Here is a 24,759-nt window from a genome sequence, read left to right as displayed (position 1 = left end):
TTAAAATAAAATTAGGCGGAAATATTGCGGAATCGGTTGCGCACCTTGGCGTGAATGTACATCGAGACGATATTGTCCAAGTCGACCAGGGTCGAACACCTGGATTCACAGAAGCGGAGTAATCCGTCAAGCTGGAAGAAATTGGCAGCGGCCATCAACTCCAGCACATCATTTTGATTGACGTCCAAATTCTCACATCCTCCTTTGTACAAGTAATGCATCACCATCTGATTTGTTCAAAATAATGAAGGAAAATCAGAATTATAACATCAAACTTGATAGGTAAAAATTAAAAATTAGTTCTTCTCTCACCTGAAAGATGTCGTATCGGATGTCGTTAATTTGAATGATTGGCGGATTACCCTCGCAGAATTTAGAGTTCAGCATACTCTTGAATCGCGGTGAGGCTGTGATTAAGATGAGCTACAAAATTCAAATCGACAAAATCAAATAAGTAATGATCTTCTTTGGCCTGGTGAATAGTGGTCTAACCTTGTGAGCGTAAAAGACACGACCCTCCACGCGGAATTGAACGTCACTCAGCTCCGGATTATTGACAAATTTGGGGTCGATTCGAGGTCCTCCGCAAAGGGAAGTATCCCGGATTTCTTTGATGTTTTCCCGACCGTAACAGGTGGCAAAGATATCGGCCAGTAGGAGAGTGGTTCCTTCGTTCTGTTTTTGAGTCAATCGGTTAATGTCGATCGGCAATTCATTTGCGAAAACAGTGCTTTCGTTTTACGACGTATACCTTGCTGTAACGGAAGATGTTGAAGATGATGGGCAGACACTCGTCGACAAACTGGGTCGAGTAGTCATCAGGTCCCCAGACTTGGAGGAAATCTTGAAGCAGCTGGTCGATGACGTTCTCCAGTGAATGTTCGTGAGCGGTGGCCAGAGTGTGCATCCAGCAGTGAAGTGTCCACGGGACGCCCAAGTTGCGCAAGTCTAGCGTGATGTCCAGATGAGCATTCTCGGCGCTGTGATACATGGCTTCCTGCAAGGCTTTGATCTGGCCCTTGTTGAGTTTGACGACTTGCAACTTATTGTCGTTGCCACTTGCGTTGTTGTTGGCCGATCGGGAAGAGTCACTTGAGCTGCTTGATCCGGAAGCCTGTTTTAAAAACAAAAAGATTACATTTTTAACTGTCGTGCAAGGATTCGTGAGGTTTTGAAACCAAAAATTACCTGTGAACGAGCCGGCCTGCGATCAGAAGTCAAATGGGAAGCACCCTCGGCCAAGATTTCCTCGAGTGATAATACTTCAGCGTTGCTGTTACCGTTGACCGGATGCGAAAGTAACTTGTGCAGCACGGCTCGTTGACCATGAGCGGCCGCCACGGCGATTGCGCTACAGGCAGAGAAGAAAGAAAACCCCAAACCGCACCGATTAGAGATTTGAACCATAAATGTCACTTAACGGTCCGCTTGCTATGTTACCTGTAACAGCCTTTCTGGGCAGAACTGGAGTAACACAGCGTGTCCCTCACTAACGTCGAGAGGAATGGCCGGGCACCATGTGAGAGCAGCAACGAAATCATTTCCAGATTTCCCGAGCCAACGGCCACCTGAAAATTGAAAGAATAAAAAAACAAATCCAAATTAGGTACAATAAAACAGCATTGGTCAATGAACCGAACCAAATTGCGCAACAAGGTGGATCACAAAAATACCTGAAGGGGCGTTTCGGTGCACTTGTCTTCACTGAGTCTGGCGCCACCTTCGACATTGGCTCCTCTTTCCAGGAGCAATTTGGCAATGTTCAATTGACCCTGAATGGCCGTGTAGGTCAACGCCGTCCAGTGTTGGGTCTCGGGGTTGGGGTAAGCCCCCGGATGGGTTTGGGCGCCAGCGATGGTTGGCGTTTCGGCGTCCACGTCGGCGCCGGCATCCAGAAGAACTTTGGCCAAAGTCTCGTCTCCGCGGATGGCGGCCAGCATCATAGGCGTCAGTCCGTTTTCGCTGACCGTGTTAATCTGTTGGGACGGGAATTTTAGATTAGAGAATAGATCCACTCGTTCGATTCGATCTGACGATCTAATTTTACCTTGGTGGACGGGAGTAATTGCAGGGCGTGCGGAATGAGGTCACTGCGAGCCGAGCTAAGCATCTTGAATGCCAAATCAATTTTCAGCTTGCGTGAGCATTCCAGGTCATCCATGTGGCGTCGCGGGCAGAGTATCTCCTCGAACCTGTTTTTTGTTTCGCCCATTTATTGCGCAACAAACAATGGAGAGGGGGGAATTTAGACGGAAGAATGAGATGATATCGCCCCAGCACGGAATTATAGGAATTATATATAGGAAGGCGGCAATTCGTACCCGTAAGCTCGGATTGGGCAATCTACTCCGGGCAGAAGAAGTCTGGCGGCTTGGGCCACATCGTCTTTATCCAGTACGGAGGAATGGCGATGCTCCGAATGAGCGCTGGCCACCCGAACCCATTCGATCAGTGGCGGCAGCACGATATAAGGTCGTTCGTACACCAATTCCTGGATGGGAGCTCTCTGTGCGTGCTCTGCATGTTCCAACTGTTTTTCGACCCAAAGATAAAAATCAATTATGCAAATCAAGTCGACTTGATTTTCGGTAGGGGGGGGGGGGGGGGAAACCAAAAAAAAACCGGAATCCAATAAATAAGACGACGTTTGTGGTCCATTTTTTCTCACCTGAGAGCATCGCATAAAGTAGAAAAGTGCGTGGAGAGCGGACGATGCCCAGGTGAGAGCCTGTTTGGCTCCTCCGTTGGGTGTGGCTCCCGGGCACGGAGCGCTGTGACGGAAGTGGAACTGAGTCACCCGCTGGAGCAATTCGTGCAGCTCGTTGATGGTCCCGACGCAAGTCGTCAGTAAACTCTGTTCCAGCGTTTTGGCCGAACGGCTGTGGTCGTCGCCGTTGGAAGAGACAGACGATCCGGAGCCACGGAGTCCGCTATCCAACCCGGATTGAGACGGCCACCTCGGGAGCGACAGGGCGCCTAACAACATAATAAAAAAAAAATGGGAAATGATTGGTTTCAAAGTCTTAAAAAACAAAAGAAAAATAATAAAAATAAAAGTGGCCAATAAGCCAATAAGTACCCGTTGCAGTCCTTCCGGCGTTGAGATGAGCGTAGGGCTGGAGCAGACCCCACAGATCGCCGTTGTTGGCGATGGCGTTTTCCAGGACGGAGGCCGTCAGCAGGGTTTCCTGATCGGATGGCATGCATTGCATCATGATCTCTTCCAGCAAATTCTCCAGGCCAGCGGCCAGGTAAACAGCGGCGTAACTGTTTATAAAGTAATGATGATGAGCAGATGTTTACCAGTCTCGTTACCGTCACTCGTACAAAAATAGGAAAAAAGAGATGGAAAAAGACATACTCGTGAATGAATTTCCCCAAACGGACGTCACACATCCAGCGATGGAATCGGCCCACAGACAGCTGGAGTGCCGCTCTGGCTGATTTACTCTGACGGACCATATCGCCCGAAACGGTGAACATGGCGGCTGCACGCAAACACGCCTGGAGATGAGAAAGAACACAAAAATAAAATGTTGATTTGATTTGACGTTTGGCTATTTTTAAAAATTGATTGTATCTACTTACTTTGATGCAGCTATCGGCCAGGGCCGGCGAGAGGACGATGCGAAGTGCCGAGCAAACTTCCTGCTTGGAGCACATGGCCAGCGGCCGGCCTAGTCTTTGCGTCTCCCTGGCGATGCGAACCAAGGCCCGTTGGAGCAAGTAGGAAAGTCGGGGCACCGTCTCCATGGAAACGCGTTCCAGGTGTTCCTTGATGCGCCCGTTCTGAATGACGCGAAGGACGTCGTGATTGGACCAGGGCAGCTGCTGGAGCTCGACCAGCCGATTGTAGGAATCGACCCAGACGAATTCATCGGCCACCGTCACATTGGTGTTGATGGTCTCGAGCGACGAGTGACGGATGAGCCGACGCATCGGCTCGGCTCCGCCTTCGCTCCCGCTCAAACTCGAGTAGGTCGACGTCGAGTAGGAAGTGCGCGAGCCGTGCGAGCGGAGCGTCAGCTGCTCGATGGCCATTTTGATGTCCTCCAATCCGGTGGCGTGCTCCAACTGCGATGACAGATCGTCCTGTGCACGTCAAACAATTTTATAATTATCGAAAAAGAAAAACCAGTTGTTAATCAAATCAAAGATTGACTAGATAATTCGGTGCACGTCAGCCATCCATCATGGGCCAGCAACGACGACGACGACGTACCTTGACTCCGGCTAGACCACGATGTCGCGACACGGCCTTTCCGGTCACCACTCTTGTCCGGTTGTTGTTGGTCTTGGGCGGGTGACTCTGCTGCGGCGTGACACAGTTGGCCGACATCCTATTGGGACAGGTACATAAATAGAGAGGGAGAGAAAAGAAAAGCAATCAGAAATTCGTTTCGCTGTTGTATGTTGTTTTTTGGGGTCAATCGATGACTTTTTCATGGAAAAATGAGCCACCGCCGTGTTTGGGAGGGTGGAGGAAAAAAGAATCTTACTTGTCATCTTCAGGTACGGCGTTGAGGCAGGTGCGGTAGTGCGTGTGCCTGGGCAGGGTCTCGGCAGGTGGCGACGAACTCGTGTGTCCATCCGACATGCTGGCGTGACCCGAAGATCGGTTCTCGTCCGACGACGAACCGCCGTACATCGACTCCTTGCGACGCTATTCCAACCAAAAGAAGAAACAAAAGACACTAATTAAGAAAACGAACGACCGACCATCTTTCCCAACCAAGAAGATAGAAGTTGGTGCCAAATTCTGTTTAAGGCCCTCGAGCCTCTTTCCTTTCCTTATTCCTTAAATGAAAGGACAACAATTTTGGGTTGCACGTGATTGTAAATTCGCCCCTCGCTTCTGATTTTATTTTTAGTTCTCTCAATGATCTTCCCCTTTTGATTTTTCTTCTTTTATCTTTCGAAAATAGAAAACGCTGGACGCCTTTTTCTTATTCCAGGAAGATAAATACGTGCGCGCCATCAAATCACAGGTTCTGACCAGAGGCTACTGAATAATTTGGGCAAAGGTGTGTGTGCGCTTGGTATAATAAATTCGTGAGCTTTTACAAAAGACTTTAGGCGAAAAATAAAAAAAAAGAACGTAGGGGAGAGAGAGAGATGGCAATGCAGCTGCACATTCATCACTCTCTCTCTCTATTCCCAGGCTTGATTACGATGATTTGAATATGATTACGAGACTTGTGTGTGTGCTCTCTGATCAGACCAGCCTGACTGGGCGCACACATGATCCATTGGATGAAAGAAAACCTGCGCTGCTACGAAGTTTGCGGCCTCTCAACTTGATGATGATGATGAAGTGAAAGGTTAAACTGATCACCGTCCGTCCGTCCGGCCGGCCAACGCAATTTTTTTGATTTCTTACCTGCAATAGACGCAGCTCGTCGACGCTGATGTGGTGCGGGAAGCTGAGGATGTTGCGGCGGCGGGATTTCAGTTTGGTCGGCGGACGCTTCCGGCTCACCACGCCAACCGGATCGCCGTCCGACGAGCTTTTTGAGAGCGATCCGCAATCGGTGACCGATTCGGGCGACATACCGGCACCTCCTCCCACCAGCAGGTCCGACACATTGGAAACGCCCGAGGCCATGAGCCGCGACGAAGTGGAAGAATTCGATCCACCACCACCGCCGGCCGTCTCGTCTTGGTCGGCGGCGACCGGAGTCGTGGCCGATGGAGAGAGCGGCGACGAATCGGGTCGGACCAGCATCATGGACGGGTCGGCCAGTCGGAACAGGTAGCCACTGGCTTCGGCACTGAGTAAATCCTTGTTGTTGTTGTTGTTGTGATGGCGGCCAGAAAGGGCCAGTGTCGTCTTGAGCACCACCGACGGACTGCTGGTCCTCAGCGACGACTTTGTCCCGGTCGAAAGGCTTTCGTCCATAGAAGAAATCGAATCCAGGAGCTGTTGATTAGCGGCGACATCGGCGACGCTCTCCGATCCGCCCGTTTCCGCGTTGCAACCGACAGCGTTGACCTCCGCCGAAGAACTGGTCTGCTGCTGGCCCGATGGACTGGATGGACTCGCTGGCAGCGCTGGTGGCAACAGCAACGGACTGGTGGTGGCTGTGCCCGTTGCTGGTCTGGCGTTGACGGATTGATCGCTGGCCGCCGACGATTCGGAATGCCCCGCGGCCGACAGAAAGAGGAGCGAAGGCTCGTGTTTGCTGCCAGTGTCTGGCGATGGTCCAGCACTGCCAGGACAAGGAGCCGATGGCTGTGAACCTGTTGCTGCTGCTGCCGCTGCTGCTGAAGAGCCCGCCGGGGTTGTTGTTGTTGGGATGCAAGAGGAGGTGGAAGAAGAAGAAGATGAAGACGACGAGGAGGAGGAGGTGGTGGATGAAAAAGAAGGGGAACAAGTCACAGCGGGCGAAAGAGGAGGTGGCTCACTCTGCAGCACCCGACTGCTGCTGCTGACCACAGCGGCTCCCGTCGCTGCCGTTGGCTGTTGTTGACCCAGACCTTCGAAACTCAGATTGGGCATCCGATGGGTCAGACTTTCCAACTTGGCATTGTAATAAGGATACTGCAAATGATGGATCATCTGTTGCTGTTGGGGTTGTTGTTGTTGCTGTTGTTGCTGCTGGGATTGCTGTTGGTGTTGCTGGCCCTGTGGTGTCATGGCTGCACTTTGCTGCAATTGTTGCGACGAGTGTTGTTGTTGTTGTTGCTGCTGGTGGTGAAGCAACTGCTGCTGGCCACCCATTTGCTGGGACTGATTTCGTTGTTGTTGTTGTTGTTGCTGAGGGTGGCACTGGCCAACCGGACTGTACAATCTCTGCGGCGAAGAGGCGTGAATGAGCGAGTTGTTGCCATTGTCCAGCACTTTGGACGAGGACGGAGAAGTGGCCGACGACGACGAGAGGAGCGAATATCGGTCACGCGGGTCACGCAGACCTCCGACAATGGCCGCAGAGCCGGCCATGGCGCTCAGACCGCTGCTAGCCCGCGGTTGCTGGAACGCTTGCTGGTGTTGTTGTTGTTGTTGCGGGCCACCAGCCGATGCCGGCGACTGCTGCGATTGCCGCAGATTGCCGATGATGGAAGCCGGGCCGCCCGGCGCTACAGCCGGACGTGTGGCGTAGGCCGGATTGGCGCCATTAGCCAAGCCGCTCAACATTTTGGGCGAGGCTCCAACAACCGACGGAGAGGAGGAGCCCGAAAGTCCCGCGTTGTTACCCTGCTGGGCCGTGGGAGGAGGACCGTAGTAGTCCCATGCGTCACGGGCGTCACGGGCCATCAAGTCCCGACTACTGCTACTCGTATTGTTGTTGTTGTTGCTGTTGCTGTTGTTGGACGTGGCCAGGCAGACGATTTGGCTCTGGACGAGTCGTTCACGAGACACGGAACGGACGGCCGCCGACGCGCTCATGATGGATGGAACTCCTCCTGCGCCCATCATACCGCCACCGCCGATGCCGCTGATGTTGTTGTGGCTGGACGAGCCCGCACCGCAGTCGAGTCGGCCGGAATTATTCCGGAAAGCCTGTGCGCGTAGAGTCATGTCCAGCGAATTCCGCGCAGCAGGAGGGAGAGACAGCAAAGTCATCACGCAACCGTTTCAATCAAATTGTCCGTGTCGTCCGTCGCGTTTTCCAGCCAAAGAGACCAGAGGGGGGTAAGGAAACAAATTCACAAAAAAAGAAATGGGAAAAAAATAAATATAAAAATAAATTAGAAATGAATTCTGGTTGTTTTGTTTCGTGGAATGCGTCGATAACACGAAGATGCAACAACAACAACAAAGTTGTCGAAATAAAATTTTTAAACAAAAAAACAGCCCGGCCGAATAGAAATGAAAAAGGCTCGGCTGGATGCTGGCGACTCAGCGGGGGTGATGGGTCGAAAAATGAGCGGCCGGCCTATGTACAACAACATCTTCTCGCAGCTCAATGTTATACATCAAACGTGATGTTACGTGTGTGTTATAAAGGACCAAAAATAAAAAGAGAAGGAGAGAGAGAGAGAAAATATGAAGAGAAAGAAGATGCGCGATGCCGGTTGTCATCATCATCATCATCATCATCACGCCGACATCATCACAAAGACGAGCGAGCGTCTCTCCTCAAATTGAAATGCTCTTTTTCTTTTCGGTGGGCGAAAGGGAATTTCCATTTTTCCTTTTGTGCCAGCGCCAAAAAATGATGAGACTAAATGGCGCTTCGCATTTATTCGAAAACGGGACGAAGGAGAAAAATAACAAGGAAAGCGTGAGCCCAGAATTGAGCAAACGGGGTAAAAAAAAAAAAAAAAAGGTGATGGCACGAACAATTTTTTGTTGGATAACTTTTCTTTTCAGATGATGATTTAAAAATTGAATCGAAAAAACGGATAGGGGACAAGGATGAAGCAATCATTTTCCCGTTTCGTTGGGAAACAGATGACGTTCTATTTCTATTTCCAGCCTGGAAACTTATACCTCGTTTGACTCAAACTAGGTGGTCGTCAAGTTGATCCGGCATTCCATTAGGAGAGACGGGCATTCGACGAGGTGTAAAAAAATATCGTTTGAGGGACAAACGCGAGCTGACTGATGGTGGTGGAGGGGAAATAGAGAAACGAGAAACGAGAAAGAAAGCGACGATTGCCATCGCAGCCTGGCCCAAAATGAAGCCGTTTGACTAACCGTGAAACAATTGATAGAGACGCGTATAGAAGCCCAGTCTCAGACAACCGGTTACAAGTAACAAAAGAAAACGAGCTACCGCACATTGGAAATGAAATCAAAGAAATTATATTCCCCCTTCACACACACAGAAAAATGACTCGACGATTATTAAATCTCGACGAGATTCAGTGGAATCGTGACTCGGGGAGTCGTCCGCCGGAATCATCCGAATCATGTTGGCTCCTCGACCGACAACCGGAATCATCTACGTCGAGTGGATCATGACGTCAAGTAGAAAAAAAGAAAAAAAAAAGAAACAAAACAAACGACAGATGGATCGACGCGATGGGTGGCTGGAAATTGTGTTACTGTGAATTTCAGACTCCCCAAGGTGTGCCGATTCCGGCGGCAATTTCAATTGGCGGAAGCGTAGAGAGAGAGAGAGAGAGGCGCAGAGATCATCCGAGTCTATAAGAGAAAGGAAAGACGAAGAAGAAGAAGAAGAAAAGGAGATTCTCACTACGAGAAAACGACAGCTGAATGGAATCGGAAGCTTTTTATCACGCCTCTTTAACGACATCGGGGTCGGCGGGAAGAATTTCGGTCACGAAAACACACAGAAAACCTAACCAATTAGCGATTTTGTGACGGGGGGGTTGGCGAAAGGTAAGGACCTCGTGGAAAATGGAATACGAGAAAAATGTTTTTTAGAAGAAGAATTTTCTATTAGAAAGTGCTGACAAATTTGCCGTTTGCATTTTTATATCATTGCTGTTTTCCTTTTCCTTCATGCCTAATTAAGACTACACGGCCCCGGCCAAAAGAGATGATTGTCTGCTCGTTACGACCAGCGCCTTGGCTGCTTCTTCTTCTACTTCCTTTTGTTTCTTTTGGCGAAATTGTACAAATTTTGGGTTTTGGTGTTTTTTGAAAAGGTCGTTTCGGAAAATGAGCCGTTGAATAATGAATTTACAACGGCCTAGACACACAGGGCAGTCAAAAAGTTATACGACGGCCTTTATTACCTGAGTGGTGGAGGCAGCGGCGCTGTTGTGGGCGGCCGTCATTTTCAGGACGGGAGTGGATCCGCCGCCCAGGTCGCGTGACGGCGATTTGCCGTTCATCATCAACGCTGCCGCCGTTTGCTGCGATGACTGGACGTGGAGTTGTGACGGATGTTGACCCACTGCCGCCAAATTATGCGATTGCGGCTGCTGCTGCGATTGCTGCGGCTGCTGGTGGTGATTCTGGAACGCCGGAGACGTCTGGTGGTGCAGGAATCCGGCCGTGCCGTAGCCGCCAGCTCCTCCTCCGCCATTTTTCAAGAGAATTGATCCATCGGCGCTGAGTCGGTTCAATTCGCCAGGCCTGAAATCGAAATAGGACAATCATCAGTCAAAAAGGCAAAAGAAGCGGAAAAAAGCCACAAAAATATTCACGATGGGGGGTGGTGGTGGTGGGTAAGAGCAGATCATATAAAACTGACTAATGAATTCCAGTCATCGCCGGATCCTATACAGTCGTGATATAAAGGACTCTCGGGGCAATCAACCAATCAGCGATCGCTCATAGCCTCATCCGTCAACGTCTCGATCGCCCACGCCGGCCCTCACACTTATATTTATTACTTGTGTGTGTGTCTGCGCACCCATCCGCACACACGGACGGACGGGTCTGGCGAGTTAATACACGTGTGTGTGTGTGTGAATGTTTCGGTGCGCACGTGCGCCTTTTTTGTCCGTTTCAACCAAAGTAAAAAACCCGCCCGTTAAAGTGTTTTTTTGTCCTCCTACTCGGCACGGGGGACGGAGCGGTCAATTGAAAAGGAGGAAAAATGACTGACCGATCGTTGATTTCAAGTTGATTTCATCATTCACATTCGAGGAGAGAGAGAGGGGGGAAAGAATTAGCATAAACGAAGGGGCCCACAAAGAACAAAATTTCAGACTCACATAACATGGCGAAATTATTGGTGGGCATTCAATAGATAAGAGAGAGTTGGCCGCATTGTAGTAGAGGATCGGTTACATCTCCCCAACAGGAGAGAGAGAGAGAGCGAGCTGGAGAAAAATGGCCCTTATTCTACATATTCAAGTAGGCGCTTTTTCGTGAATATTATTAAATAAGATTACGACCACGTCATCTTCTTCTTCTTTCTCGAGTGGCTGGCCGGCCGGCGCAACCAACAGACAAACAAACAAATCTGAAATCATCATCCGCGACTAACTCTCTCTCTCTCCCCTGTGTGTTTGCAAAGGCCGAGACTGTTACGCATTGTGTAGCCGAGTACAACACGAAAACGAGCACGGGTTTGATCATAACGGGATCTCCAGTGCGCCGAAAAAAAGGCCAAAAAACAAGTAAAAGTCGTAAGTTACGTACGTCATAAGGCACAAACAAATGAGCCGACACAAAGCAAAACAAAACAAAAAGAAAAGATCTGATAAAGTTCGTGCGGCACAACTATTTAGGTAGGATGACCGGGCGGCCAACAACAACAACAACAACCGGAGAGAGAGAAGATGATGCGGAGATAATATTCAGGTCGGCCCTTTTTTTTCCCCCATTTTCTGGGTGAAAAAGAAAAGGGGGCGGTCAGATGTTTCCAGTTAAAAGGCGGCGTCCTGCGTGAAGTTAAAAAAACAAACTGGCCGGGCATTGGCGTGTATAAGACTCAATGATGATCACCCGCGTGCCAGAGAGTCCGTTTGATTTATGGACATTTGCCTAGTCGCATCGTCAGCAAGCGCAATAATAATAATAGCGGAATAACCCATCAATGCAATGCAACAACATTTCTCACAGGGTTCGTCTCAGCTATTCTTATCAAATTCGGGTCCCGCCTCGCAAGAAACCGCACACACAAGAAACTGAATGGAAAGAAGAAAAACTATATTCTATGCGCAATCAAAGGATATCGGCCTCATCAGTCATGCGATAATGTCTAACCTTTTCCCCCAACCAAATTCTTTCGTCATCACACGAAAGGCGATCGACAATGCGCCGTGCGAATCAAAAGTCCCGCGCGCTCAAAAAAATCAAAGAACTATGCGTCATAGTCAACATTGATCTTGTGTTGTACTTGACTATCCAAGTATCCACTCCCTTTTCTCTTTTTTGTTTTTGCATAGCGTAGTACAACATCACTTTCCAGCTCTCCGATGACGACAGATTTCCCATCGCTCTCCCCCAGCACATTCATAGAAAAATCTGAACGCAATTGTCTTTTTTCTTTCGTTGGTTTCTTCAAACGCTCTTCTCCGAAGGGGAATCACGAAGTTCGGGAATGAAGAATTTTTTCTCCTTTTCTCGTTTTTTCTTTTCTTTTTCGTTGGTTTGCACCTGATTTGCGGTCGTAACGGGTTGAGGTAAAACGTAAAAGTCGAGGGGGGCGCGCACGGAAGTCATCGTGAAATTAGAAAGAGAAAAAGAAGAAGGTGAGCAGCGCACACACACACACAATAAAAAGAAATTAGACAAAACTACAAATGCAAATGTTTTTTACGAAAGAAAAAAAAAAAAAAAAGAGTCTAGCGCGGAAGAAATATAAATAAAAGGTGTCGTAAACACGACGTGAAAAAGAAATTTCTCGGGTGATTTTTTTTTGTTCGTTATTTCGCCAAGGTGAAGGACTCCCGGTGACCCGTCCCTTTTTCGATCCCGCCTCCCCGTCGGGAAGACAGAACCGCGAGACTGTGTTGCTTGTACAGTCCGCGTCCCGCGTGTGTGTTGGTTTTTGTTTCCAGGAATTTCCGTACGTGTCGGGCGAATATTAAGACGCGGGAGACAATCAGACATTTGCAAGAGTCAAAGTCGTGTCACGCCTCGACAACATTTTTTTCGTCTCGTTGTTGTTGGCTGATTGCGCGTTTTCGATAACGTCCCGACAGCTCAGCAACAATGCCAACAACTTTGCTGTTGACTCGCGAACCAATCACGTCACAGCGTTACTCAACTTTGGCCGTGCTAGATGCCCAATAACGTCGCATCCGCGTGATGATGATGTGATCCACACAGTTTCATATACAGTCATCCGTGAAAGTTTCTTGAACAGGCAAATGGCTCTCTATGTTTTAAGTTTAATTTGACGGAAGGGATACTACGGTGCCTACCGTACCCCCGTTATTTTACGCCCTTTTCTCTTTTTCTTTATATTCTTCTCTTCCTTTACCCATGAAAGAAAAAGAGAAAAAGGCGTAAAAAACCGGGGGTACGGCAGGCACCGTAGTATCCCTTCCGTCAAATTAAACTTAAAACATAGAGAGCCATTTGCCTGTTCAAGAAACTTTCACGGATGACTGTATATGAGCAACTCGGTCAGAAAAGCAGAGTGTCGTGAACCGAAAACGACCTTCTTCTTCTTCTCTAGCCAAAGATAATTTTTAATGAAGTCTGTAATGGGAGCGTGGAACTTCACCTGGAAAAAAGAAGCGATGCGATGCGGATGAGAAAAAAAATCCTCCGCCGCACGCGCGTTCCTTCGCTTCTTTTTATTATTACAGACAACAACAAAAACAACAACTGGAGGTAAAAATATCAAAAATAAAGAAGAGGTCTATTCCTGTGGTCTCCATCCTTTCACCAGAGAAAAACCCCAAAAAGTTTACTGGGTGAGAGAAAAACGACTGGATGTCAATCTAGCTCCAGGGGTGGTGGTGGTGCCCAGTGAACGATACGTTCATCTGTATAATCATCTCGGTTGTTGTTTCCCCTCCACTCAAGAAAAGAACATTCGAGATGACGCTGCCCCCCGAAAGATTTTGAAAAGAAAACTCGTTTTTTTTTTTAAATAAAAATAACTAAAAGTTGGTGCTGGTTGCTGCCGGTGATTACACGACAGGTGAGCACACCCAAACAGACGGCCAAGGTAATAAAGCATAAAAATGAGAGCTGGAAAAATAAGAAAAAAAATCCTAGACGGACGGACGAACGAAGGAGGAGGTTCCTGACTGGACGGAGGTCCGTGTGTCTAACGGCCGCCAAGGGGTAAAAGGTGGGCCCACAGCTGACGAATGTTGCCCAATTTGATTTTTGATCAATGACTTTTTTTTCGGGTTCAGGGAGGAAATATTTAATGGGAGACTTTCTCGAGAAAAATACGAGCGATGGAAAAAATCAAATTCTTTCGAGTTTCTGCTTTCGTTCAATTTTCTCATTTATCCCCTCCGTTGATGGATGGATGGATGGAGCCGGAGACTCTTTAGAATGGCCTTACCAATCGGTCGCGTTTGTGGAGCTGCTGGTGGAATCGTATCCCAATCCTCGCTGAAACGCGTCCTGCAGTCGATAACTGAACACGTTTTCAATCTGACGACTCAACTTCTGATTGGTCTGTCTGGCCTCGCGGGCCGTTCGCTGGCTGGCGCTCTTTCTCAACATGATGATCGAACGCGAACACACACAACAAAACTTTTGAGTCCAAATCGATCAAAGAAAATTCCAAATTCCCCCAAAAAGAGTTATTCGCTGCCGTTTTTTGTCAAGTTCTTTTTTTTTTTCTCCGAACAGAAAATTCGCCCGTCGGTTTGGCTGGGCGAAAGGGGCGTGATGTGCGGGACACACCTCGCTAATGAGAGGTGTTACACACGGACGGACCGCCACCAGAGAGAAAACACAACACAACACAAGAAAATTAAGTTGGAAATGAAAATTTCGACGTGCACACTGAGATGGAGTGAAAAATCATCTGGAAATGACGCCGGCCGCCATTTCCCCTTTGTCTCGTTTGAGAGTATCCAATTTTGGCGAGAAAACTTTGCGCCGAGTTGATTGGTGCCGTTTCTTTTCAAAAGAAGACGACGACGACGGGCCGTTTTCACGCGAGCAAGCACGACGTAATAAGACACACACAACTGAAGCGGCTGCTGACGGTAGCTGCTGCTGGAAATGGATTGCGGGAGTGGAAAGGCGGGTTGCCGCTACGACGACGACGACGGTTGTTGTTGTTGTTCTCCCGACGAAGGTTGTGAACAGTACTCGCCGTGAAAGACAAAACGCCGCTCGCCTATATAGCAGCAGCAGCGGCGGCGGCGGTGGCGGGCGTCGGGCGTCGTGTGCCGCCCGACTCGGTATGTATCGGGAACGTGCACCCGCGGGCAAGAAAGCAACTCGGCCCTTTTTTCTCTTCGTCATATAAATAATAGACAGCAACAACTAGTGTAACCGGCAACTCTCCAACAACATTTTGGCCTTTGCAACAGAAAAAGATGAAGAAGAAGAAAAGAGGCGCATCTAATATGGATGTCCAGTTTCTTATCCCATTGCCGGCCCAAAGAGAAAGAGATATATGAGAATTGTTTGTGTGTTGTTGTTGTTGCTGTTGTTGCTGCTTGCAAATCAAGATGAGGAGAGATTCTAGGTCGTTAGCGGGGGGTCTTTTCCAATCAGTTTTTGCTCATGTCATATTCTTATTCCGTGTGCGGATAGTCAGACGGGCCAGACGATTAGATGCATCGGGTTTAACCTATTTGGCACAAAGGATGCCGGCCGATAGTCGGACGGACGGACAGACGGACAGACGGACAACCCGCGAAAAGAACTCTAATCAATAAAAGTTAGTCAATCATTTGGCCGGTTGATTCGATTGTGTGTTGCCTTTCATTATCCTCATCATCATCATCATCCTCGTCGTGATAAACAAATGAATAAATCAAGAGAATCAAAAGGCCATTGAACTAATTGGATCCGTCCTCGTTTTGTCTGATGGCCCGCGAAGGAAATCACGCAAAGGCAAAACGCCGGCGCACTTAGCATTTCTCGTGGAATTTTATTACTTATTTTTTGTTATCTTTTGAAAAATATTCGGACGTCATCATCATCATCACCGACGTGATAACAACAACAACAACAACAACAGAAAAAAGTGAATGAAAAGAACCTGATTCCCCCCATCACGAATGAATAAATCAGCTGCTCATTTCTGATCAAATATTTCGGTTGTTTCTCTCTTCCTTTTTCCGCGGTTTTTATGCGCCCAAACAGTTAACCGAGTTGTTGTGTGCTAAACCAGGTGTATTACAAGTACTATACCCAGAAGCCAATAAACACAAAAAAAAAAAAAAAAAAAAGAAGAAGAGGAAAAACTTTGAAACGGGCCAACAACATCACGTCTTGGTTTAGCCCCGTTGTTTCTTTTAATGAAATGCAACAGCTGATGATTATTACTACACCAGAAAGAAAAAGATGGGGAAAAAAGGACTGCCTCTTTCTCCCATCTTTTTTTCAGGGGGGCTTTTCTTGAAGGGAAAAAAAAAAGAAAAAAAAAAAGAAGGAAGACGAACAAGAGGAATTTTTGACTCGGTTGCTTGCTCCCGGGTAATTATTCTTCGAACTTTTGGGAGACTTTTTTCCAGTTCTTCCTATGTAAGGGAGGGGGGAAACAACTATAGACGTAAACAAGCGATTTATATAAAAAGAGAAGAAGTCGAAGAAAAAACCTGTTCTAATAGATGGATGACTCTAGAGCAGACACACACACACACACACACACACAAATATATTACAAAGACGGTGGGGTAATGATCTTCCTTCTGGTCTCCGCCTCCAGAGTAACAGAAATTGACTGTTTTTTTTATTTTCTTTCTTTCTTCTTTCTGGTATTACAATGATTATACGATACCGTGGAAGATATATAGAACTCTCTCAAGTCGGGAAAAAACGCGTGTGGGTTTCATGGGCATGTGTGTCAGGCGATTAACATTTTCCTTCCAAAATGCGCAGCCTATACTAGTCCTGTACAGACTGCACAGTCTCATCCTGTTCCACATTTTTAACCATTTTCTTATTTCGAAAGCCAAAAAATTCACATTCCAACTTTGATCGAATTTGCCTTGCCATTTATTGATTTTCATCCGATTATTCTTCTTTAAAACAAAAAAAAAAAGAACTTTTGAATAAAATGTGGCAAGAAAAAAACAACGAAAAAAGTTTTTATACGATCGAACGGAGGGTGCGCTCAGCCGCTCCCGCAGGGTCATTTGAATTTTCTTTTTCTTTTTTACACGCTCCATCAAATCAAAGCAACTCCCCCCTTCCCTTCACTAAAAAGAAAAAAAAAAGAAGAGAGGAAACAGCCGATTGATTGTGTTGCATCACGCGCGGTTTTCTTATTTTAGTTTTTTACTACATCCCAAAAGGTGGGAAAGCAAAGAAGATAGAAGCTTACCGTCTCTTCTTTGGTCGACACTTGACGTCGCGCGCAGTACACGACGCCACTGGCAATATTTACAAGGTGATAATAATAAATAATAAAAAAAAAAAAAAAATGCGGAAAAAGATGAGTGTTAAGCTGTGAAACCCAAGAGAGAGAGAGAGAGTCGGCCAACATATCATCTACACATAGGCGAGAGATGCAGTAAAAAAACAAAATAAGAATGAAAAATCCGGAGGCTGCTGCTGCTGCCACGGCAGTAAGAATAAAGAGGCAAATAACCAAGATGGACGATCCCATCTAATCGTATGCTGCGCATATATAATAGTAACAATATACACGACGGCAGTGGATGTATTATATACCTCTACTATAGTATGTATACGATCCGATAATAATAATAATACGAGAAAAAGCGATACACACGAGAATATTTTTCTCTTTCAGGAAAAAGAGATTTAGGAACCAAGGAAGGATTTTTATGTTGGCCATTCTTTCTCTCGAGAAAAATAAGAATTTATCGTCTGGCTGTTGGTTGTTGTTATTCGCCCGTAAAAGACGTCGATTGCGACTGTAATGCAAGAGATACACGTCCACTCGGATGGGGTCGTATAACATTTGCCAAAGATGATGGATTTCTCCCATCTCTTTCTATATTTCTCCCTACAGCTCTGTCCATTTTTCTTATTTCTGGATTTCAAGCGCAAAAGAATTTGAGTTTTTCGTCTTATTGTACGGATAGAGAATGAGGGGGCATTCGGTGGTTGTTGTTTTTATTATCCCACCGTAGGCTGAATATCGCCTGACCCGATGGATCGGCGGCCAACCCCCTCTGAAAAACACTGGCCTGTCAAAAGATTGGGGGGAGGAAAAGAAACGTCCGTGACGAATCGATGTAATCGAGAGAAGAAACATAACACGAAAAAAACAGAAAAATCGGTGGGGGGAATCAGAAGAAAAAGAAGAACAGGGGGGCCGCAGGGCCATAACCTGCTCGATACGTGTCCCCCACCTTTCTGACCGGTGTGTATAGTATAGTAGAAGAAGAAGGTGAATAACACTAGAAAAAACCAAACAAAAAATAATATAAGATCCAATGGAATGCTGGAAACGAAATTCATTTGCATAAGAGAGCAAAGGAAATCAGCATAGAACTGTGTGTGATGAGCTGGCGGTCAAAAACAAAATGATGGACTAGCAAGAAAAAGAAAAACCCAAAGCTGGGCTTTCCTTTTCAGACGAAAGCAATTAAAAAACGGTTGTTAATTCAACATTATTTTTTTAAGAAATGAAATAGTTGCGTTTTAATTTTTTAGTGTTCAACATTTCCGCCAGTTCTTCTCCGCTCTCAAGATGTTGAGACAAGAGAATCAGGTTATTATCACGACGACACACTTTCCCGAAAAAAAAAAACTGATCCTCCTCATGTTTTGGCTGTTGTTTGCATCACACACATCTTTATTAGATTAAGCTCACGGTGTGTGTGTGTGTGTGATAGGTGGAATGACGGCGGCGGCGGCGACCCAGTAATAGAAAGTGCGTGCCACATCGTCTATATCGATGCGCACATCTCTTGTGGACGAAAAAGCCAAGCGGCGCGGATGAATTCAAATGTGGAACAATCGACACACGCCAGAAATTCAACTCCGACCTTGTTTCCATCTTTCCTTCTTTTAATATTTAAGAGTTGCACTCATTACACACTAACGATCAAACGTGAGAAAAACATCCAGCCGACATGCGTATAAAAATAAAGAAACAACGACGACGTTCTCGTTTGATATTTCAACGGGGGTCGGTCGGCCCCTTCTTGTATCGGTGGGCGTCGGCGAATGGTGTCGAAATGTCTTCATCAAAGACACAATCGAGACTTATTTAGCCGAAAAGAAGAAAGTGCACCGAGGAATTTAAATGGGGGGAAAGATAAAGAAAAAAGAAAATTGTTCCTTTCATCGATAGTTTGGTAATCAGATTCAAAAAGGAAGAAAGATGGTGGGTGCGCATTCTCAGTCGGAGGGGGTAGACCCCCTACATTGAACAACACGCCAAAGTTCTCAACACAAAGAGTCAATTTCTCATTCCTCCTCGAATAATAGCCCCTCCGATATTTTTCTTGTCTGGTTGTGTTTTCCCTCTCGATTCTTCTGCTTGAGCCAAGGGACTCACGCTGAGATCCTACACGGTGATATATTTCCACGTAGATGTACCTTTTTTTTTTCTTTCGAAATGTCTTTTGAGGGGTGGGAGTTCAGAAGGTCGACGACGAGGGAAACTCAAAAAAAAGATTCGAGACAAGAGACACACACACACTACGGGACCGAAATACCAATCAGAAGGCATCGTCTTTTGAATATTCAATTCATGTAATAAGAGTCTCAGCCAGAAAAAAAACCCTTTTCCCCCCTATCTAGTTTGACTGGAAATCTCCCAGGGAATTTTGACCTATCGAAAGTAACAAAAAAAGAATTCCAACCCAAAAAAAGTTGATGGGAAAAAGTCCACGCCTCCCCCCCAGTCTTGATGACAAACGATCTCTCAACATCTTCGACTAACATAAGAAGCGCGTGCCAGGTTGAAAGGGAGACTCGGGGGTTTGTTCCGTGCGGTTTACAAAAAGGACGCCAGTCGCCAAGGCCTACCAAGGACAACCAACACAGAAAAATTGTTTCTTCTTCTTCTAGAACGAAAGAATGTCGTCATTCCACCCAGCCACACACAGAGACAAAATGTCACACAACCTAAATGAATCGTTTGACTTTTTCTTTATTGTATAGTGAGGGACGAGGGGGAGTTTGAATTCTTCTTGTTTTCTTAAAAGTTCCTGGAAAAAGAAGAAAACAGGAAATCTTCAGTCAGAGTTTTTGGGGAGGGACGGACATGAGAACGGACGAGTTGAAAGGCTTTTCCCCACCACCAACAATCGAGGGCTGGAAACATTTCTGTCCTTTTTTTTTATTTTTTCGACGAAGGTAGACGACGACGAAGAAGATGGATTTTAATCTTTTTTTTTCCCAGCGGATGGGGAATGTGCTGATGGCTGTGTCCACAGTCCGTTACTTGAGAGATTGATAAAAGTCTATCACTACCGGGCAAGAAACCCGGCACTGTCTGACTGACGTTTGGAGCCACACAGCTGCTGATGCCCCGGCTACTCTAAACAATAATGAGGTATCCACCCCCCTTTCTCAATGTCGTGATTGGTTATTCAGAATATTAAAAACCATCAACGGTCGGTGGGTTTCCGGCGACGTAGGGGGAATCAGAAGGAATGGCCTGGGATGGAAAAATTGTTCGACAGACCAAAGAGCCTCGTCGTCTCTCTCTCTCTCCACCATTTGAATGAGTAGATTTATATTCATAAGGAAGAAAGAAAGACGTAACCCACTCTGCGTCATTCCATCGGGGCCGGCCCGTCTCTTCGATTGCTTATAATACATTATAGATAAATGATTGCATTTATTCTCATTCCGGGCGGCTGAGGGATGGATAGGAGCAGCTCCATTCGACACATTCCCCTTTTTGCTTATGACGTACCCAAAAGTTTGAATCAAAGTGGGAAGAAAAAGAAGAAGGGGGAAAGAATGTTTCTCATATTCATGACGACGACAGAAGGCCAACAAACACACGGCATCTTATACCACGATAGGCAGCAGGAGTAACGATCCTCCGACGGAATAATTAAAGAAATTCAAAATTCAAAATTCAAAAAATAGGTTCCCCTGGGTAGATCGAATTTCCAATAACCTGTTTCAACCTGTCCTATGCTCCACTATCCCCGCCAGTTCGGTTTCAGATTTGTGTAAGTCAGTGTGAGTCAGGGCATAAATAAGGTCGTTCGTGACTCGGCGGGAGTGGAATCGAATCTATAGGAATAAGAAAACAACAACAACAACCGAAAAAAGAAAAAAAAAGATGAGACTCTTCATGTCCGTCTGTCCATCTTCCGTCCACGTCGACATGCCTATGGATAGAAAGGGGCAATCGGGCAAAATAAATATCCATCGGAGAGAGAAGGCCGGGAATAGTCGATTCAAAATTCGGGAGAAAATAGCCCCTCGTGTCTATAAGGGGAGAAGAGAGAGGGCCGTCGTGTACAGCAAGTCCGTCCGTCCGTCGTATGTAACAAGAAAATTTGAATTTGAATTAGGCAACAACAAGAGCCGCAACGGCGCGCCCGTGGCGGCGTGACTACACATTCACCGTATTATAATCTAACACGTCCCTTTTCTTCTTCTTCTTCGTGTACAAGAGAGAGAGAGAGTTTGTGGTGGAGGGTTAAAAAAGAAGAAGAAGAGGGGCCGTCATCAGCCATTGACCATTTCCCATTCTCTGTCGGTATTGTACGATGTCCAACCGACCGAGAGAGAGAGGGGGGAGGAGGAATCAAAATGATCCAGGAGAATCCTCTTCTTATCAAGGTTCTTGACTACAAGAAGAAAATTTGGGACACACTCGGCAGAAGCTCAACTCTCTCCTTCTTCCAGTCGTCAAGTCTATCGAGATGAAAAGATATTTCCCATCCAGCGGATACAAGAGAAAAAAGGGGCTGTACCCCCCTCTACTCTTTAAAAAACCTTTTTCTTTTTCCCAACTGTGTCTTGGGGGTAGTAAGAAAATACGGGACATGTTGTACACAGTGTCTAGTGGTTGGGGAGTACAATAGACATAAATATATGACAGGTAAAGAAGAAGAAGAAACCCCTCAATTTTCGGATGTTACCCCCCTCTCGACAGACGATGGGAATGATGTCGCCGCGGCGGTCGATCCGTTTTCTTGGCCACTTTTCGTCGCCTTTGCCAAGTGCAGTGCAAGTGTTTCAATATCGATAGTACTGCTGCTAGCTTTTTCAAATTTTATGGCCCCGTCCACGTACCTATACGTGTGTGAGCCGCAAGGAATTTTGGCGACGGATATAGCGGAGAAAAAAATAAACGAGCGGTATTTATAGTCTCTCTGCGATCAATAAACACACGAAATGGGGGGAGAATTTCTCTCTCTCTAGAGTGTAACGGATCTTTATGGGCGATGCCCAACGGCCGTCGTCCCTTTCCACTTGGTGGAAAAAGAAAAAAAAAAAAAAGTCGAGTTTGAAAAAGGAAAATTCAGATCCACACGCCAAAGGAATAAATAAATATCTGAATATGGGAATTACAATACGAAATATATGCAAAAGAAAAAAAAGGAAATAACGTCTGGAATCTCTCTTAGCTTTCTTAACTTCGGGTTTATTTGATTTTTGAGATTTGTGTTACCTGATGAAAGAAAGTGAGTGAGACCTCGGGTCGGGCAGTCCGACAGGTTCATTGGACGGCATCGTCGTCGACATCAGGCTGTGGCTGTTACTGTGGCTCATGGCTCTGATGTAGAAAAATATGACGAGTTTCTGATAATCAACGAATCCCGGCGCACATAACACCACACGGCAACCGTATGCAAATTTCAAAAAAGTGAGTGGCGATCGTCAATGCCTCCCCTCTCTGCTGTCGGCAGTCTTCCCTCCTCCTTTCGTTCAATTGCCAATCTCGTAGGGGCGATCGCAGACGCACACACACTCCCGACACTTCCGACACTTTTACCCAACAGATGCTCGGCTTCTTCTTCTTCTTCCTCCTGCAGTCGACCCTCAAGGTTTTAAAAAAAAACAGAGTTCTGGTTCACCTCAACCTTGCGCGGGGGTTCAGGCCGTGAGTCCTCCTCTTCTTCGTTTGGGGAGGGATGGAGAGAGAGAGAAACAAAAATTGAGGGCGATCTTTTAGTTTTTTAAAAACTAAAAAAGCTCACGGTTGAAAATTGTCGTGTTCTTCTTCTGGTGGAACGATGATTACACTCGGATTCATCCACCACACAGTGGGAGGGGGGAATGCTGTGAATCTCTTGCCGTGAAGACAAAACCCTCGAAAAACTTGTAACTCGTCTCGGAATGAATCATAAAACGGGAGGGAAGAAGAAAAACGAGGAGGAAAAAAAGGTCACCACCCAAACGAGACGCCACTACTCATCCACCACTCGCTGCTGCTGCTCTTGGCTGCTTACGACTCACCACTAACCCTCAAAATGAAGACAATCAAAAATGGGGGGGGGGGGATGAACCGCAATCAAAAACTCACAAAAGATGGTGATGGTTGGTGTTGGTGGGGGGGATCAAAATGTTTTCAAAATGGGAGCAAACACCAGGAGAAGAAGAAGAAGAACTGCTGCTCAAGAGATTATTCGCAGCTTTTATAGACAAGATAACGGGAGTCGGAGTACAAGTTTGGCGCCTCCGATCTTATCTATCTGGGGCTGATGGCCAACAAACAAGAGAGAAAAGAGCTTCTTCTTCTTCTTCTCTATTCTTTTTGATGAGTTACAAAAATATAATTCCAAAACGTCACGACTAGCCCGGCAAAGGCAAATCGGCGATCAATGAAGAAGAGAAAGAAAAAAGGAAAATTTCTTCTTCTTTCAAAAGAGGCGCCGACCGACTACACATTTGCCACCCACTATCGGCCTGTTCGACAACTCCCGCAGAGTGCGCGCGTTCGCTTGATTTGGCGAGATAGAGACGAGAGAGTATCACTTAGACAAGTTCGCGTGTGCTCCGTCACTTTGTCGTGTTCCAGCTGCGAGAACATTCACGCCGGCACTCATTCACGAGAGCATCAGACGTGAGCAGGCACACACACACACACACACACATAGACACACACAGTCGATAAATCAGCGATAAATCATCGTTTGTTGCCTTTTGTCTTGATCGTCGCTACGATCGATCGCCGATCTTCACGATCCAATCTCCGCCGCGCTGGGGTAATCCGAAAACTATTGCCAAGCAAATTGTTCACGAGCGTTCACGTCGAAGGCTCCAAAAAAAAAAAAAAAAAAAAAAAAAACACATTGGTTGCACACGCAGAAAAATTACCAACAAATCGGGGTCAACCGTGTCGAATTGTTTGTGTTTGTGTGCGCGATCGAAAAACCGCTGACGAGCTGGTGTGGGGAATCAAATGACTTTGATGTCTTTTCTTTTCCTTTTTTTGGCCAGTTAACACGGCGACTGGCACTGACGAGGAGGTCAGGTGAACTGTTGATCCAGCCAGTCGAGTGGCCACTGGTGTACCACCACTTGGCCGGGTGCCCGCAAGATGGAGAAGTGGATGATGGCGTGCGCGTTGGCTTGAGCCAACCGACAACAAGAGGACAACCAACTTCTTCTTTTTTTCCTTTTCCTTTTCCTTCTTCTTCTTCTTGTGGAAATTTTAAAAATAAGAAGAAGAAGAAGGAGAAGGGAGGCCCATAGATAGGATGGAAGGAGAAGAGCAACATCAACGGTGAGCAGCAATCCGGTTTGAGATAGATTAGACACATAGAGGGAGAGAGAGAGAGAGAGAGAAGGGTATATAATGATTTACCACACAGGTAAAAGCTGATGGTTTTATATAGAAGCTTTGAAGAGAGAGAAAGAAGGGAAAAAAAAAGAGATTGACGAGAGAGTGAGACTGGACTGCTGGCCCGATGGAAGAGTCCGTCTTGTTCGTTCGTTCGTTTCTCTTCTTATTTTTTTTTTCTTCTTCCACATTTTTCATTTGGCTGGCGGGCCTTTTTGGAAAATGCTCACACATGTTCTATTCCTCCGAGGGGTAGGTTCGAATAGATAGAGAAGCTGCCTCGTAGTCAAATGAGAGGAAGAAAAAATTGATATAAAAGTCAAATAACGACCGAGGAGGAGGAGGGGCTGTGCGCTGGGCAAAGAAGAGGGAACCAAATTGGATGGGGCAATCAAGAAATAAATAAATAAAAAAAAAGAAAATAAAAAATAAAGTCTGGCGCGCTTCTTCGAGATTTGGTAAATGCTTAGAGCATCATCAGCAACTTGGCCGGGGAGACGACGAAAGAAAACTCGTCATTTTCTTTTTATGTTGCCTCGATTGAAAAAAGATCCAAATCTCTCAGACTCACTCCCCTAATATTCCAGCAGCATGACGGACCTGCTGTTACACCGGACCT

General features: G+C 46.5%; 1 protein-coding gene across 4 annotated transcripts in view; it reads right to left on the bottom strand.

Annotated features, from left to right (window-relative positions):
- Window positions 1–24,759, bottom strand: part of LOC124344078 — a 42,003-nt gene that overhangs the window by 975 nt on the left and 16,269 nt on the right. For 2 of the 4 annotated variants that reach the window (XM_046797483.1, XM_046797484.1), the window contains exons 3-19: window positions 9,649–9,991; window positions 5,381–7,501; window positions 4,500–4,663; window positions 4,223–4,340; window positions 3,589–4,092; window positions 3,362–3,504; window positions 3,080–3,267; window positions 2,669–2,976; window positions 2,322–2,530; window positions 2,048–2,192; window positions 1,674–1,976; window positions 1,441–1,568; window positions 1,189–1,351; window positions 752–1,114; window positions 493–675; window positions 313–423; window positions 45–227 (exon numbers count right to left, since the gene is read on the bottom strand). In XM_046797483.1, coding sequence (XP_046653439.1) covers window positions 45–227; window positions 313–423; window positions 493–675; window positions 752–1,114; window positions 1,189–1,351; window positions 1,441–1,568; window positions 1,674–1,976; window positions 2,048–2,192; window positions 2,322–2,530; window positions 2,669–2,976; window positions 3,080–3,267; window positions 3,362–3,504; window positions 3,589–4,092; window positions 4,223–4,340; window positions 4,500–4,663; window positions 5,381–7,501; window positions 9,649–9,991 — 5,677 coding nt within the window. Of the gene's footprint in view, window positions 1–44; window positions 228–312; window positions 424–492; window positions 676–751; window positions 1,115–1,188; window positions 1,352–1,440; window positions 1,569–1,673; window positions 1,977–2,047; window positions 2,193–2,321; window positions 2,531–2,668; window positions 2,977–3,079; window positions 3,268–3,361; window positions 3,505–3,588; window positions 4,093–4,222; window positions 4,341–4,499; window positions 4,664–5,380; window positions 7,502–9,648; window positions 9,992–13,838; window positions 14,410–22,025; window positions 23,840–24,759 lie in introns of those variants that run through there. The other 2 variants (XM_046797485.1, XM_046797482.1) reach the window with 2 other exon arrangements.

Source organism: Daphnia pulicaria, chromosome 6, assembly GCF_021234035.1.
Source record: "Daphnia pulicaria isolate SC F1-1A chromosome 6, SC_F0-13Bv2, whole genome shotgun sequence".
Lineage (NCBI taxonomy): Eukaryota > Metazoa > Arthropoda > Branchiopoda > Diplostraca > Daphniidae > Daphnia > Daphnia pulicaria.
Note: the sequence above shows the minus strand (reverse complement) of the source record. Positions and strands in the feature narration are given on the sequence as shown.